The sequence below is a fragment of the Metopolophium dirhodum genome, chromosome 1 (assembly GCF_019925205.1).
Source record: "Metopolophium dirhodum isolate CAU chromosome 1, ASM1992520v1, whole genome shotgun sequence".
NCBI lineage: Eukaryota > Metazoa > Arthropoda > Insecta > Hemiptera > Aphididae > Metopolophium > Metopolophium dirhodum.
The window spans coordinates 100416381-100433354 of NC_083560.1; the positions used below are offsets into that span (position 1 = coordinate 100416381).

The 16974-nt window shown below is 26.8% G+C and overlaps 1 protein-coding gene across 8 annotated transcripts; it reads left to right on the forward strand.

The window, feature by feature from the left end:
* Positions 1 to 16250, forward strand: LOC132934144 (uncharacterized). Of its 8 annotated transcripts, none has more exons than XM_061000412.1 (6): positions 9580 to 10196; positions 10276 to 10378; positions 10548 to 10701; positions 12460 to 12569; positions 12640 to 12747; positions 12904 to 16013. In XM_061000412.1, the coding sequence occupies exons 2-6, from the start codon at positions 10331 to 10333 to the stop codon at positions 13087 to 13089; spliced, it is 606 nt and encodes a 201-aa protein (XP_060856395.1). In that variant the 5' UTR covers positions 9580 to 10196; positions 10276 to 10330; the 3' UTR covers positions 13090 to 16013. The 8 variants fall into 8 exon arrangements, with proteins under 8 accessions (XP_060856399.1, XP_060856401.1, XP_060856400.1 ...); XM_061000413.1 differs by having other exon boundaries at positions 10280 to 10378; XM_061000416.1 differs by lacking the exons at positions 9580 to 10196; positions 10276 to 10378 and adding an exon at positions 1 to 183 and having other exon boundaries at positions 12904 to 16014.
* Positions 16251 to 16974: the final 724 nt, after the last annotated feature.

Below are 16974 nucleotides of genomic sequence, written 5' to 3' on the forward strand. Positions count from 1 at the left end.
TATGTCTTATTCTTGTATCACTTGAGCGTCTTGAACTTTTATAGATAAAATGTTACCTAATTATGACACTATTACAGTAATAACGAATAACACTGCAATAAAATAGGTACCACGCATTCACGTACGACTGCACAAGACAGGGAAAACGAGATTTAGATTTTTGGATTCAGTAATTGCCAAAATGTACGTAATTTTATTTTTAAATTCAAAATTAGTGTTATTCACCTACCTATTTCATGCATTTCGTTACAACTAGGACTCAGATATATAATAATATGTAAATACATTTCATAGAGATTGTGAATAAAATAATAGTATATGTGATAGCCAATGATTGGTACCTTATAGTTATTTCCACATTTTCGTTCGGCTTTTATGTAGCCATGCTAGTAATAAAATTAGCAAAAACTCTTATTTTTCGTGTGACCATTGAAATGTCAAACTAAATGGTTGATTTGTATGTGAGCAAATCATTGTTATCACGGCTGTTTAATTTTGAAAAAATTTAACATCGTAGGTTTATCATCTTCAAAAGCTTAAAGATTTCCATAATTTTTTTGCAACTCATTGCACAGTGTTATTTCAGGTGTCCAGTTCAAAATATTTGGGTGGCCTCATTGTGGTATGGACAGTAGCACGTTATGACAGTAGTTTATTATCTTGTGGTGTGTGTACTTTCCATAAGATACTCATTATTTTTAAGAACACTCGTTGCTCATGCACAATTACTCAAAACCAAATAAAACTTTCAAAAATGTTATATTTTCTCCTAATTAGTATCACCCGTCTATTCCTCTTGACACTTGGCAACCGTTACAATTTAAAAAAAACGGTGATCCGAAAATTATATTTTTTTGAATATAATATAGTTTTTGTTCAATTTTTTTTTACTCGAATTGTTGAGGTTGCCGAGTACCAAGATGAACTGGATGAGTTAAAACAATATTGAATAAATACCGAAATACCTCATAAAATAAATATTGTTGTAATTTAAAAAAAAAATACAGTATCCAAACTTTTCTTAGTGAAATATATTTATCTGTTTTTATTTTTGCAAACTAGTCTATCATATTATTTTGAACGTTTATCAATGGACACTCATTTAACATTCAATTGATCATATCAAGTATGTTTTGATTCTAAGCATTGCTTAAAAACATATTGTTTCTGTAGATGTACTTACTTAAAAATGGAATAACCTGAAGAATTCTAGTATTTTTAATTTTTTTCATTCAAATAAAATATGTTGGTTCTAAACTTGTCAGTTTTTATGGACAAAAAAAAATATCTACCTAATGATTTTTTCAACATTTGTTTACCCATTTCGACTGATATAAATTGTTTTTTTGTGGTTATGATAGATTTTTTCAGAACTTTCTAGGTACCACATATTTGTCGCAATCAATATTAAGATCATTAAGTATTAATATAAAGATATTAGTGTATTAAACATTTTTGGTAATTACAATAAAAGGTACATGTATACACATCTTGCATTTTTAAAATAGATAGATTGTTCAGAAATGTTTAACTATCTTTACTATTTTTACTATCATAACTATTATTACATTCTTATCAATTTTTTATTACTTAGGTACATCATATTTTGGAATTTTAAGTACTTATAAATCTGAGCCCTAGTTGTAGTAATGACTAGCTTAGAAATATTTCATTTTATTTTGTTTCTTATTAAATATTCAAATGTATATTCAAATAGGAATAGGTAACTTGCGGACCACAATCGGCTCGAATACAATTTTTTGAGTCCACACAACAATTTAAAATTTCTATTCTTCAATTATATAAAAAAAAAAAAAAAAATTATAATATCCAAACTACAGGGTTTTTCATTTTTAAAAATTGGCACTTAAGTAAGTTTGAGTTGGCCATTCTTAGCGTAGATATTTTGATGATACCTATATGTTTTTTTTTTTAAATACAATCACATAATACACATACATAGTACGTACATTATTTGTAGTAAACAGTATAGCAATTTATTTATATAAGATTTGCTGTTTCCTAATGAAATATGCAAACTGTCAATAATTTTTAAAACATTCTTTTAGTTTAAATTGTGATGAAATATATTCATTTTTAAGATGATTTAATTTGTATTAATATATTATAATTTTGGTCATCAAGAACTTTTCAATATTATTTTTTCAATTCCAACAACTATTGAAACAATTAAACCTTTTATGATTTGAAATTTTTTTATGAATATTTGATGTTTAAATAATGATATAAATATTAGTTTACTATAAGTAGTACATTTAATCTTGTTGAATAGATTTAAAAAGTTTAAAATGTCATAATAATATGTTTCATTTTCAATGTTAAGTTTAGATACTTTGTACTTTGTAGTCGTAAATTCTATACCATAATAATTATGACAATTGTAATGTGTTACTAATATTTAGTTATTTTAGATTCTGAGCGATGCGATGAATGTATTGATTTTATAATGATGTGTGTTTTTTTTGTGTTTGTCATCACCTTTTAGGACAGTAAAAGTGCTTGGATTTTCTTCAACAGTAATTTTTCTGATAGGAAAGTGCATCTAGTTGGTACTGATGGCGTGAAAAAACAAAAGAAAAATTAAGGAATAACGGGAATTTTTACGCAAAATCTGTTTCGAGAAAGTCGATTTTGGTTTTTGGTGTAACTCTAAGACAAATAACCGTAGATATACATGAAATTTTGACTGAATGTTTATACTAGCATTTTCTATACACCATAACATTTTCCAAATATTTTGACTTATTTTGAGCTGTTTACGGAATTTTTAGTTTCCGTTTTTTTTTTAGTTTTTATTTCTATAAATATCAAAAAAATTTTATTTGTTGGTTAAAAAAGCTTGAAAATTTAATAGAAGGCTCCTAGGTTATTGTTTCAAAGGCAGATGAAAAAAATTAAAAATCCTTTGTCACAGTTTTTATTTATAAGCATTTAAAGTTCAAATCTTAATAAAATACAGAAATATCACGAAAATTAGCAAATTATTTTGAGTTGAGAATTCATAACAATTTTACTTTTTAAATCTAAGATTTGAAAATGTAATACAAGATTCCTCATAAGTTTGTCTACTTTTATCATAAAAAAAGTCTACAAGAAAGTCAAATTAAATGTTTATGAACGTTTGAAATTCATATTTTTACAACATTTGATTTTCACTCGATTTCTCATTTAGCGATTTTGTTGTTATTCAAAAATGAATAACTGTAAATACATGAAAATTTTACTGAATGTTTATTTTTTCATTTTCTATACACCATAAAATTTTGAAAAAATTTTGACTTTTTTTGAGCTGTTTACGGACATTGTCAGTTATCAATTTTTTTAATTTTTTTTTCTATAAATATCAATAAAATTTTATTTGTTTGGTAAAAAGCGTGAAAATTTAATACAAGGCTCCTGGTATATTGTTACAATAGCAGTTGAAAAATATTAAAAATACATAGCACAATTTTTTTTTATAATTATTTAAAGTTAAAATCTTGACAAAATTTATCAAATTTAAAATTTAACAATTTTTTTGTAGTTAAAAATTTATAAAATGTTCAACTTTTATAGCTAAGGATTGAAAATTGAAAACAAGGCTCTTAGGCTCCACGTAAATAGATTATAAATAAATTACTTTATCCACAATAATATCCTATGCAGTAATCTATATCTATATATTCTATATATTAATACTATATTCTATATAGTAATAAATATACTTGGTAATACCATAGGCTGACTGACTGTTTTCGCTCAGAATCGTTTTTCTTATACAATTATATTATATCATTGAATTCAAATTTAACACCATCTATGACAGTGACCCACTTGTAACCTACTGTACAGCAGAGTGACATCCACTTACCCACCTTTTTTCAGTAATAATATTAGAAATACATTTTTAATTGTAGAATTGTATTAACCTATTGACTAGTCTAATTTTAAATTTATTTTATTAATTTTTATTTAATTTTTTTGTCACTTATCAACTAATAAAAATTTATATGAAATATAAAGTGTAGGTATAAAATAATTTGAAAGAAAATGACAAGTAGAAAACCATTTGAACTTTTTTGAAGCAGCTAATTTTCTTGTAGTCCACACTTAAAATGTAATTTGATGCCTGAAAATGTTAAGTAATATTATTTATTCGGTACTCGTGTAGAATTTTTCTACAGAAAAATATGACATACCTACTCTTCTATGTGTTATATTTTTATTAAATTTTATTACTGGAAAGTAACTGTAGCTTGAGTTATTAAGACGTTAATAGCTAAGTATCAATTATCCTTTAGTTATTAAATTATTTTAGTTTGTGTTGTGTCCTTCCACCTCGCCGTGTTCAGCAACAGATATGTTAGACCACCAACCAAAAGAGAATGGTGGTGGTCAATAATTTAAACACAACACGACAATTGTCAATATATTTTAAGTTTTCTGGGAAAACGTACTAAAATACTTATGAATGATGATCATTATCTATGTTTTCTCGATGGTTTTTTACGATATTTTAATTTTTAAGTTAGTTATGAGCATTTTTAAATATTGATATTTTACATCCTCATAATTCACTTAAAAATTTAAATATCGTACAAAACCAATTAAAGAACACAGATAATGTTCTTACCTAAAGTCTGATAACAGGTCAATTCACTCTAATAAATAAGTATAATAAACTACACTTTTTTGGTATTCTTATTTGAACTGTAATGCAAAAAGAATATTGGGGTTAGGGACTTTAAGTTGGCCCAGTGGCTATAGCTTACTTATAAATATATTATATTTATGCCCGTACGAAATTTGAGTCCTAAAACTGCCCCTGCAGACAGCAGGTCGTACGTGCTTATGACTGAGACAACAAATAGCGTCCTATAGCTAATATTAAAATGGTTAAATGGTGGTACAAGTACACAGTTTTAAATATAATTATGTAGGTTAAATATACTTTAACTATACTAAATCAAGGGATTTATTTGATAAGAAATTATAAAATTTTCATAATTTTAAATTCTGAGTGGATCATATTTACGAACATATTCAATTTCCAATTTTTGTAGTCTTAGATTCTGAGTGAAACAATGAATGTATTGATTTTACAATGATGTGTGTTTTTCTAAAAAAATTTTTTTTTATTTTTTGGTTACAGAATAAGCTATTTACGTGGATCCTTGTTTTAAATTTTCAATCCTTGAATATTTTATACGTTTTTAACTACAAAATCATTTTTTAATTTTAAATTTGATACATTTGTTAAAATTCGAACTTTACACACTTATAAAAACAAATTGTGCATAGGTATGTGTTTTTAATATTTTTCAACCGCTGTCCGCTGTTGTAACAATATATATAAATATATCAGGAATCTTGTATTAAATTTCCACACGTTTTGACCCAACAAAATCAATTTTATTGATATTTATAAAAAAAAAAAAACAAAAAAAATTGTATCATTGAGTTCGAATTTAACACACCATCCATAACAATGACCCATTTGTAACCTGCTGTGCAGCAGAGTGACATCCGCTTACCCGCTTACATCTTTTTGAAGTTTCTTTTTGGTAAATGTAAAGTTTATACATTATTTTAAGGGTCCTCCATACTACTGAATTCTAAGGAACTTCTTATAGGCAACTTCTTATACATTCGGCAATCAGCTTTGTCGTTTTATTAGTCGTAAATTATCGTTAATTAATAGTAGTAACCCGCATAGAACAATGCCTACTCACCACCAAGCCCATAGATACTAGTCAGACGTTGGTCGCGGCGGTCACGCGATGTCTTCTTGAAATAAGTTCCGTTCATTGTTTCCGTGCGTAATGATAACAATAATAGTCACTTCGACCGTTCCGCGTGAACATTTAAAAAAACCATGCGTAACCAGGATTTTTTCAAGGGGGGTGTCCGCCAGTAGCGTATACAGTTGTTCCCCAAATTTCAGATGACATATATATATTTAGATAAAAATCACATATAATTTTGGTAGTTATAAAATATGTAATTTATTAGGTATACGGGAAAAGTATTATACTAAGTTTATAATGATATATTGATGATATAATATAAGTAGGTACCACAAAATTTACAACTTTATAATAATAAAAAGAACCCAACCCAATTCAAATACAATTAAAATCCATGATATAGATTGTAAATCTAATTACTGATCGTGTAATGTTATAAATAAAACGGAAACTATTAAATATTTAGGTATTACATTTGATCAACACCTAAAATGAGATACACACATAAATAACACAATAATGAAACTACGGAAAATACACTATCTGTTCATTAACGCAAGAAAATGCCTAAATAACCAGGCTCTACGTTTGACATACTTTGCCATGACACAATCTATTATACAATACGGAATAACCGCCTGGGGTGGCTTAGGTATTATAGGAAGCAATAAAATATTCTGAGCTCAAAAAAGCATAATTAAAATAATTTTAAGATAACGAAAAACATATCCCACTATTCCCACTAAAGATCTATTTACTGAATTTAAAGTTTTTACGACGCAACAATTATTCTACAGAAATGCCCTATATTACTCGTACGAATTTAATTTAATAGAGTTTAAACCTAGATACTATAACACACGTCAAAAAATCAACTTAGAAATATCTACTGTTCGTATATTGAAATCTAGTCGATGTTTTTCGCAAGTGGGTCTGGAATTATTAAACAATATTCCGCTGCAAATTATTAATAGCACGTCTTACAAAATATATAAACAATCTATTAAATTATGGTTGTTAAATAATACTAGTGACCTACACCCTATGTAATATACCAGTGTACCTATATAATGTAGTCTGTTCATTTATGTATTCCATTTTTGATGTACTTCTTTATATTATATTTATTTATTGCAATTTATGCTTTAATTACTATAGCTCTAATAAACAATTAGTTCTACAGGTATGTCTATTTATGTTTTTGAATTATAGTCAGATATGACGCAATTTTTCACGAAATATCTAAAATATTATAAAATTTATAAATGTATACCAACTTAGCTCTTAATAGTACTCCATCATCACCGATAAGTTGTTATCCTCAGAGGTGAGATGGGCCATCTAACCATGTTATATATAATCATTGATTACTTATTGAAACTGTATTTTTCCTTTGGCCAATAAATATTATTATTATTATTATTACACAAGAATAAAATATTTATTATATTTTAATGACATTATAATAACATTTATGTAATTGTATAGTTGCTATGGCCTATGTCGACAATTCTACGTCCAAATAAACTTTATATTTTGGGATCATTGTTTTTAATGGGTGAAATGCTAGTATTCAATTTTGTATTTTCTACTTCGGCAAACAATTGAGTTGGGCTGTCATTTTGCATTTCAGAAATCACTGGTTTACAAATTGTAATAGAGTTTTGATCAAAATTACCGTTTTTTAATCCAAAATTAAATAATCAACATATTATAATATTATATTAAAACATCTAAATTATAAAAAAAACACTTACGGAGTTTCGTCTTCATTTCGTTGTTTCACGGTGTGGGGGTTTCTAATTGAATTTATAAATCTTCTGTGTTTTTTTTTCGATAGTGGAATTTTTGTTTTTGGTGCATATTTTGGACTCATTTTAAAATAATATTTTAATAAAATAATAAAATTGAACTTGACTGGATGGTGGTTGACTGTCGAATAATGCTAACATTCGATAGCCGAGGAAAATAATTTAGAAAAACAATTATACTTACCTAGTACCTACCTATATATAGTACCTAGCCAGTAGCCACCTAGGTATCCAAGAAACATAATAATATAATACCCAACTCTAAATATATGTATTTACTATTACTAATATTAATATATTATTTTACTAAATTATAAGTATAGACGTTATCTGAACTTTTCTAGGAACGCGATAGTAATAATAATAATTGATATTGTGTATAGCGGGTACGGAGGAAACTCACCCGCACTCTCACGCACATGTCAGATACTATTTTGTGATTGCTAAAAAAATTTTTATAAAATAGAAATAAATGTAAATATAAATATTGTTGATATTATTATAATATTTTAATATTTTAATTATTATAATAATTGTGTTGTCCTCGAAGGATCAAGGAGACAAGGAGTTATTGGTAATTTCAGAGGAGAGCGTGTTAGCATTATACAGATTCAGATTATAATTATTTGGCACCCACTGAACTGATTTTCAGCTTCGTGGCGTCTCAACACTGTCGACAGCCGTTACAAACAAATATAAAATTGTACATTTATACGTATAGCCTGCCGCAACCCGTAGGTATTATACCTCGTTTTAATATTTCAACAATACATATAATAACGATATCGACTATGCCATACACGATATACATATAATGCCAACCAATAATACTTCGAGATAATTCGATGTGAACGATAAACAGGTACCTATATGGCTATATACAATATATGCAATACGTAATATGCGTAACGCACTAACGCTACGCACCGACAAGTAATACTTGTCATGACCCGCGACGGGAGCACCGCGTTGCAATATATTTCACGGACGACGATAATAATAATCATATTTATACGACCGAATTTAGTTATTACTTATTACTTATAAGTTATAACTTATTATTACTAGACTGTATACATTCAAATATTGTTATACCTTATATTTATTCGTTTCACATATTTTGTGTAAGTACATTTATATTTGTATACGTTATATACGTTTTAAAAAAACCTAGTTATGCAGTAAAATAAAGTTTTATTTTTAATTACTATAATTTCAATTTTGAACTCGTTAGGTTGTGATTCGAATTTGTAGCTGATTCAGGTGATCCAACAACCTTTCGCTGTACCAACTCTTTTTTTTCAATTAACAAAACAAAATATGTTTTAAATATATGGGGCTTATATAAGAAAAAAACATTTACTTAACTTGACAATAAAATTAATTAACTCATAAATTACCTACTTCATATCACGGATAAAAATATAACTCACCAATTTACTTCTAAAAAAAAGTAACTCTTTATGTAACTTACTTAAAAATTACTTAACTTAAACTTTTTAACTTATTAATACTCAGCTTTTGCCAGCACTAATAAGGTATAATATAGTAATAACAAATGTTGTAATACATTGAATTGTCAACTTTCAAATGGCACCTAGGATCCAAAGTCAAATTACACGATTACTTCAACGTTAAATGCTCAATGCGTACCTACCAATATTATGATACTATTATATTATATTGTTTAAGAATATGAATAACCCATTCCATAGTACATAATATTTACCAACAAATAATAATTATCAGTTACAGTTGAACAGTTTTATAGCATACTATTGCTGTGCATGTATATAACATTATGTTATGATGTAATCGCTTTTTAAAGTGAATATATTATATAATTTAAAAAACAAATTTTTACACCTCCTGCGGGCTCATCTGGCGGGTTCGAAATCGAAGAATTATACACGATGCCAACATAGCTGGAGAGTATGAGGGGCGGGGACTACGTCCGTCACTCGATCGCTACGTGCAGCATATATATAATATATAATAATATGTAGGTACTCGCGCGTTCGTATACAGTTTCGTCTATATATCTATATCCCGTCTATTGCTGTGTGCCTATATAGCTGCACGGTTATAACTTAAAAACGCGCGCGTGTATATACTATGTAATATTATGCATAGGTATATAGCAGTGAGTTTTTATGCACCAACTATTGTTTAATTCAAAATAATATTATAGAACGGTCACTGCACGGCGGGGCACGTGCATGTTGCGTACGGGACCGGAGTGCGGTGAGGGGACGCGGTATTCGGTGTGCGGCGAGAGGAGTATTAGATGCCTATAATACGTCTATAGGTATACTGCGTTACAATAGCGGTACCTACAGCACGGGTAACAGACGAATATTTGAACTGTGCGGAGGTCGGTGGGTAGGTGGTAGGCGCACGGAGGGGAAAAAAAACCATGAACTGTTTTCAAATAATAATAATATAATATGCTTAGGCCTATGCAACGTACCTACTACGGCCGCCTAGAACATTGTATAATATATTATAATTTTCGTTATTATCGCTCGTGCGACTGTTTCGGATAGACGTGCGCGGTGCATAGGCATATAATATTGTAGGTATAGTATATCTAACTCTAACAGGCAGTGCAGTTGCAACAATATTTTATTTCATATAGGTATCCCATCCGCCTAATATTATTATTTTCTTCCTGATAAAATATATTGCGTGAAATAATATTATACACGTTTGTAAAGTTAGAAATCATACGAATAAAATATTCGTGCGGTCGCGGTCGGCGGCGACAACATCATGTCCAGCTCTAATGAGATAGAGGAAAATTTTGAAACACTCAAGGATGTGAGTCGAGTGTATTATTTCAAGCGTTAACTACCTACATGTTTTTATTTTTTAACCAAATTTGTATACTCGACTACCTGCATTAAATATTACCTGTATAATCGTATACTTAATTAATTACGTGACTAACTAACTGATGTTTAAAATATTATACTTTTATTTTTTATAGCTGTCCACCACCATGAGCAAAGCGATTGAACAACTCGAACAGCAGCAGTCCAAATTGGAAAAGGACAATAAGAGGCTCAACGACACCAACGATAAGTTGCTTGAAATTACCAAGAAACAGCGATTGATGGTAGGCTCGTCGGGAGAATCAAGAGGTAAGACAAGAGGTGTCTTAAACAAGTACCTACAACAACAAATGTTGTTGAGTTTCGAAGAGTTGCAGTACAAACTGCTATACAGGCAATATGCATACTAATACACTATATACCTATTATATTGGTCGTATCCAAAGTACAACTGTACAAGGTTTAACATATCGAAAAAAAATCGTTATTTTTTAAAGATAGGGAGTTTAATCAAATTACATTGTATGTATACACACAAATGAATATAAAACATTTAATTTTAAAAAAATTTCCGGACATTTTGACTGTGTGGAGGGGGGCTCTGTTACACTCTACCTAATAAATACGTCCCTGCATAGGGCATACTTACTTATTATTATTTATTATTAGGGCTCTTATATAAATTCCCTATAAAATACCGAAAATGTCCTATAAATGATATTAAATAAATTCAAATTATTATGTAAAATTCATAATAATTTGAATAGTTTTTAGTACGTTTATAATTATAAATATAAAAAAATTATATAATAGTATCGCTCAATAAGAAAATACTCCGATAAAATTTGATCATTTGTATGCAATCAAATTGGCGACATAAATGTTGTGACGTAAAGATAAATTTCAGCCTTGTCTAATTTAAAACCGGATTACCTGATGTTAAGTTAAAAATGAAAATAATTTATATTACATAGTTACATAATTTATATTACCTACTCATATATCAATGAAGTCAATATTTTAGTCATAATATGAGAAATAGGACAAAAATGTCCTAAAAAATTTGTTGTTAGAACACCGTGTATTTGACACGAATTTGTAGCTTGGAAATCTTCGCGTAAAAAATTCCAAAAAAAAATTTTTATTGAAATTCGTGCCCTATTTGTTATTATTATAGGTTATATTCCAACACTAGCTAAAATTACTATTTTTATTCAAATAAAAAAATACTTATTGCCATGTTCTAGGACTTGTAAAGTATGTATAATAATATTATGTTTTAATGTTTATAATATCAATAAATAATAATAAAAAAAAATTTCAGTCCAATTAAAATTAACAGTTTTGTCGGTTTCCATAGATACTACCTGTATAAATGTATATACCTAGATAAACTGTGGTATTGTACACTATATATTTTATAATTATTTATTATTAGGATTAATGAAATCGAAATGTCTTATAAACAATACAGTAATTATTTGAGTACCTATATAAAAATTAAAAATTTTCTGAAATTTTTGCAAAACGCAATAATTATAAATTTAGAAAATCTAGTTTGCATGTAAATAATACAAAAAAGCTATTTCTACTATATTTTAATATTGTTAGTTTAATTTAATTACCAATTAATTTTATCTTAAGAAAATGTATAGCTAAAAGACTGTTTCATTAATAGATTTCAAAATGTATAACAGCCAGTTATGTTAATTTATTTAAATATAAATAAATATATATGAATATATCGCATGCCGCAGCAAAGAACGTTGTATCTTTGTTTTCTTTATTTTTTTATTTTTTTTTAAGTTGTCAACTCTTTTTGTGTAGTTCCCTCGAAGACGGAAGTATCTGTAATTTATTGTATAGAACGTCTTTGATTGTTTTATGCCACTATCAGTTTTGCGGGAACTACACAAAAAAGTTAGAAAAATTGTGAAAACAGAGATACCTTTTTTGCTGCGGCGGGCAAAGTTATGTTTAAAGAAAAGTATTAATCAATTGTACGTTTTTTTCTCTTAAATACTAAATTTGTTATTAATAATATGAAATTTTATCTATCATTTTCAGAAGATATTACAAACAGATACCGTGTATCAATTTACAAGAAACTTGCCGAACTTGAAAAACAACTATTGCAAAATCAAAAAGCATTCACAGACGACTTCAATTTTGATGAAGCAAGTTAACCATTATCACAATGTTTACACTATATAAATCTTTATATTAATAATCTATGTCCATTTTTAGAAGGATCCTAAACTAATGTTAAAATTGAAAGTCCAAATTCACTCATTACTAGAGGAAAACAGATCATTGAAAGACCAGCTTTCAGATTTTCAAAATTTGTATGATCGGGTACGTACCTTATATAATATAAATATATATTGATTTATTCATTTTATGTATGACTACAACCTTGAACTTAAATTTACTATTGTTGATAATTTGATATGAATTAAATACACAAAATATTTTAACTTCAGTACAAGACTAATAATTGTGTTTAAATAGGTCAAGGCTGAAATCCAATCAGCGAACTCGAAGAATGCTAATAGTCAAATTGCTAATAATCAACAACAAGGAATTAGTGCAATGTACGCCTCTCCTACTACCACCAGCTCACTTGGCCAAGATGATTTGCAACCACTTCAGGTAAACGTTATTGACAGTGATGTAGACGGATTGAAGGATAAGTAAAGGAAAAAGTGTTCAAAATATGATAAGAATAGTTTTATATTAAGTTATGTATTTCTTTTTTTTTAGTCATTAGAATGCTTATAAAAACAAAATATTTTCATTATATTATGTTACAAAAAATTATTTATCTGCATTGATCATTTTTGTTATTTTTTACATCCATAAGTTATAAGATATATACTTACTTAATTTAAGTAGTCGAGTAGACTGTTGGTACCCAAATAAATAAGTTGTATTCTTTTTTTTTTTAAATTTTTTATTATCTTTGTTCAAACATTAAATGTATTTTTAATAACTATTTGTATAAACTAAACATTTAAAAATGTATTTATATTTGAAAAAATTAATAAAATATAATACAATTAAATCTTAAGAAATCATCATTATTATTTATCATATAATAAGAGGGGTTCCTGAAATTCTTAAAAACATTACCTGTGAAAAAAACTATGTAAGTTATAATTATAATAATACAATTATTATAAGATAGACTAGTATAATAGATGTATAAGAATAAATTTAATCAATTAATAAAAAAACTGAAAAAATTGTAAAGGATTAACGAGAACCACCTTCTAGTGGTATATTTTAAATTTAAAAGAACTAGCTTTAGCATGAACGAAAAACCAAACCTTTTTTTTTCATTTTGGTGGAAACGAAAACTCTCTTTGTAATAACTACTTTTAAAATAAATAAATATAAAAAATATCCATTTTCATAAACAATTGTTTTATCTACTGTACGACATAGTTTCCGTAAGGGATGTTCAACTATAAAAACTCTGCCTATTTTCAATAATTACATTATTCAGCTGGATTCCAAATGGATACAATTTTCACCGATTTCAATAAAGCACTCTATAGTGTTGACCATTTGTTACTAATAAATAAATTATTGAAAACGTATGGGTTTTGCGACCCATTATTATTTCGGCTTATTTATTTTTTAACCAAATCCTATACATGTTCTCTCAGGTGTCCGCAGGTCAACAATCTTTCACCAACATTGTTTTATTATTTATAAATTATATTCAATCAGTTATAATACACTATATTCTATTGTTTGATGATAGTGCCAAATTATTTTTAACAAAAATATTTATCCATGATTGATGAATTCCTTTACAAGAAGATTCAAATAGTTTTAATAATTGGTGTTATTCAAATGGATTGTGTTAACAAATGCAAAATATTAAGAGGAAACCATAACCATCTTACAAACACATAACATAGCATAATAGTACATTCTGAATAATTCATTTAACACTGTTATGTTTAATTTTAGAGTGAATTGACCTATTACTTAATTTGTAAGTAAGAATATTAGATAATATCTAGTTCAATGCTTCTCAATCTTTTTTACAACGACACCCTAATTTAGATCCATAAAAATGGCGACACATTTTAATGAGAATATCTTTACAATCGTTTTATTTTATCTGTGGTTTTTGCCATCACTTCAAAACGCCATAATAACGTTATATTATATTTATACTTTGAGTTTTAAAATATGTGTATACAATATAAATAAACAATTTATTTGGCGACACATCGCTTTTGAACTACTAATCTAGTCAATAGCATTGGTTTTTTTATATTTTAATTCAAAAGCAAGTTATGAGCATATTCATTTAAAATACTCATAACTCACTTTAAAATTAAAATATTAAAAAAAAAACCAATGTCATTAACTAGATAATATTCTTATTTCTAAATTTGGTAATAGGTAAATTCACTCTAAAGTTAAACATAACAGGGTTAAATAAATTAATCAGATCGTACAATTTGCTACAATTGTAATACTGTTATATGTTTGTAAGACGGAGACAATGAATTCTCTTAACATTTATCAATGTTATATTGTATCGAAAAATCTAGTATTGAGTGTGATTATAAGCTTATTATTCTAATACAGCGGTTCTTAACCTTTTGTAGATCGCCCTTACCAAATTTTTTTTTAAATACCTTCATTTTTACAAAACATCTCATGTTATCATAACCAAAATTATAATCATTATTTTATATAACAATTTACATAAGTAGATATAACAAAACACACACATTTATAATTATTGTATTACATATAAATTTTTATAAAAATGTAATATGTATAAAACTATAGTTGACTACGATCGATCAGCTGCACTTAGTGGCAGTAAATATAAGACTTCCGAGACTATAGTACATATATAGATTTTGTATGAACAAGAAAAACTGATTTTACTTAATAAATATTAATAATACAATTATTTGGTTTAGAATCTACATATTATATATATGAAAAAAATAATAATAATAATCCAACAATATTGTAATAATGCATTCATGTCACTTATTGACGTATGTTATTTGATAAGGCTGCCGCGGACCCCCGACATGAGTATCGCGGACCCCTAGGGGGCCAAGGACCACAGGTTAAGAACCACTGTTCTAATATTTTTATAAAGCCAGAAAAATCATTTATTGACATATGTATTACTTTTGATTGTGAACTATGTAATATGTTTGAGTCATATAAAATAATATACAAACAAAGCTTTTTTAAATCTAGGTTTCATTATGCGTACTTGTTCAAAATTTAATAATTAAGATGCTCTAAGAAATTTGATACTTTGCATTTGTCTGATCTCATTTAGAATATTATGCATCTCTTATTAATTATGTTATGATGTTTATTTTGTTATATTTTATGGAAAGTAAATTTCAATTTAATTTGTACTAGCTACAGTTTTTATTGTGAATTTTTATACTACACATATTATTCATATGGAGATTATTTTGTAAACAGAATTTTTCCGTCAATAAAGATTTACTATAAAATATATAAATAATACAATTCTTTCTTTGTATACATATTATGCTTAATATAATGTGTATTTATATATTATATACTATATGTATATTGTTAAAAAGTACATAATTTACAAATTGATAAAAAAAAAAAATAAAGATTATTGAGGAAGATATATCTTTCTAATCTTCCCCATAAATATGCCACTGCAATTAGCTACTTTAAATTTTAATAAAACTAAATAATAAATGTAGAATATCATCAGTGTTGCACTAACTTATTATGCCTGATGGTTTATGGCCCAATCAAAAACAATTTTCATGTAATTTGTTGTAAAAAATTGTATTTAACTTGGTGTAAATATTTGTTTTCTCCCTCAGACACATATATACACAACATACATAACAACCATTCAAATAAAAATTGAGTTTTATAATTTTTTAGCAATCTTGAGTAAAATAACCTATTAGAAAAAATATAGAGGATAAAATTTTTGAGTGTGACTTATCAGTTTTATATTTTGTTATTATTTGACTTTATACTGAAGTTTAAAAGTAAAAATACATTGTTGTAAATTTGAATGGATATTTAATTGTTTTAGGGCATATTTAGACAAATCGATATGACATATACCCGCAAAAAATTTTATTATGGAGAGTTTTACTTTAAGATTACTCAAAAACATAAAAAAAAAATCACGTGAATGTGTTTTTTTTTATGTTGTTTGTCGGCTAGAGCAAGAAAACAGTGTGCTGATATCCTTTTAATGTAAAACAATGATGAATAATGGTAAAATTTTATCAAATAATATTAATAAAATATTTAAAATCAATTATCATTTATTGAGTATAATATAGTATAGTATAAATGTACGTAAAAAAATATAACTGGGTAATACTAACAAAATGTAGTTATCTTAAAAAATAATAATACATTAAAAAAGTGGTTCACATGTAAATTTAACATAATAATATGGAATAATTAATTATTATAAGTATTTTAAAGTTTATAATAATATTTAAATATTTAATACTGAATAGTTTTAACATAATTATTGTTTATACAATAATAATAGTTTAATCGTAAACCTCAATA

Bases quoted from the DNA above. Each gene is read 5' to 3' on its own strand.
- LOC132934144 (XM_061000412.1), top strand. From the start codon at position 10,331: ATGTCCAGCTCTAATGAGATAGAGGAAAATTTTGAAACACTCAAGGAT. The intron at 10,702-12,459 runs GTAAGACAAGAG...TATCATTTTCAG, and splicing joins CTCGTCGGGAGAATCAAGAG to AAGATATTACAAACAGATAC. The intron at 12,570-12,639 runs GCAAGTTAACCA...GTCCATTTTTAG, and splicing joins ACGACTTCAATTTTGATGAA to AAGGATCCTAAACTAATGTT.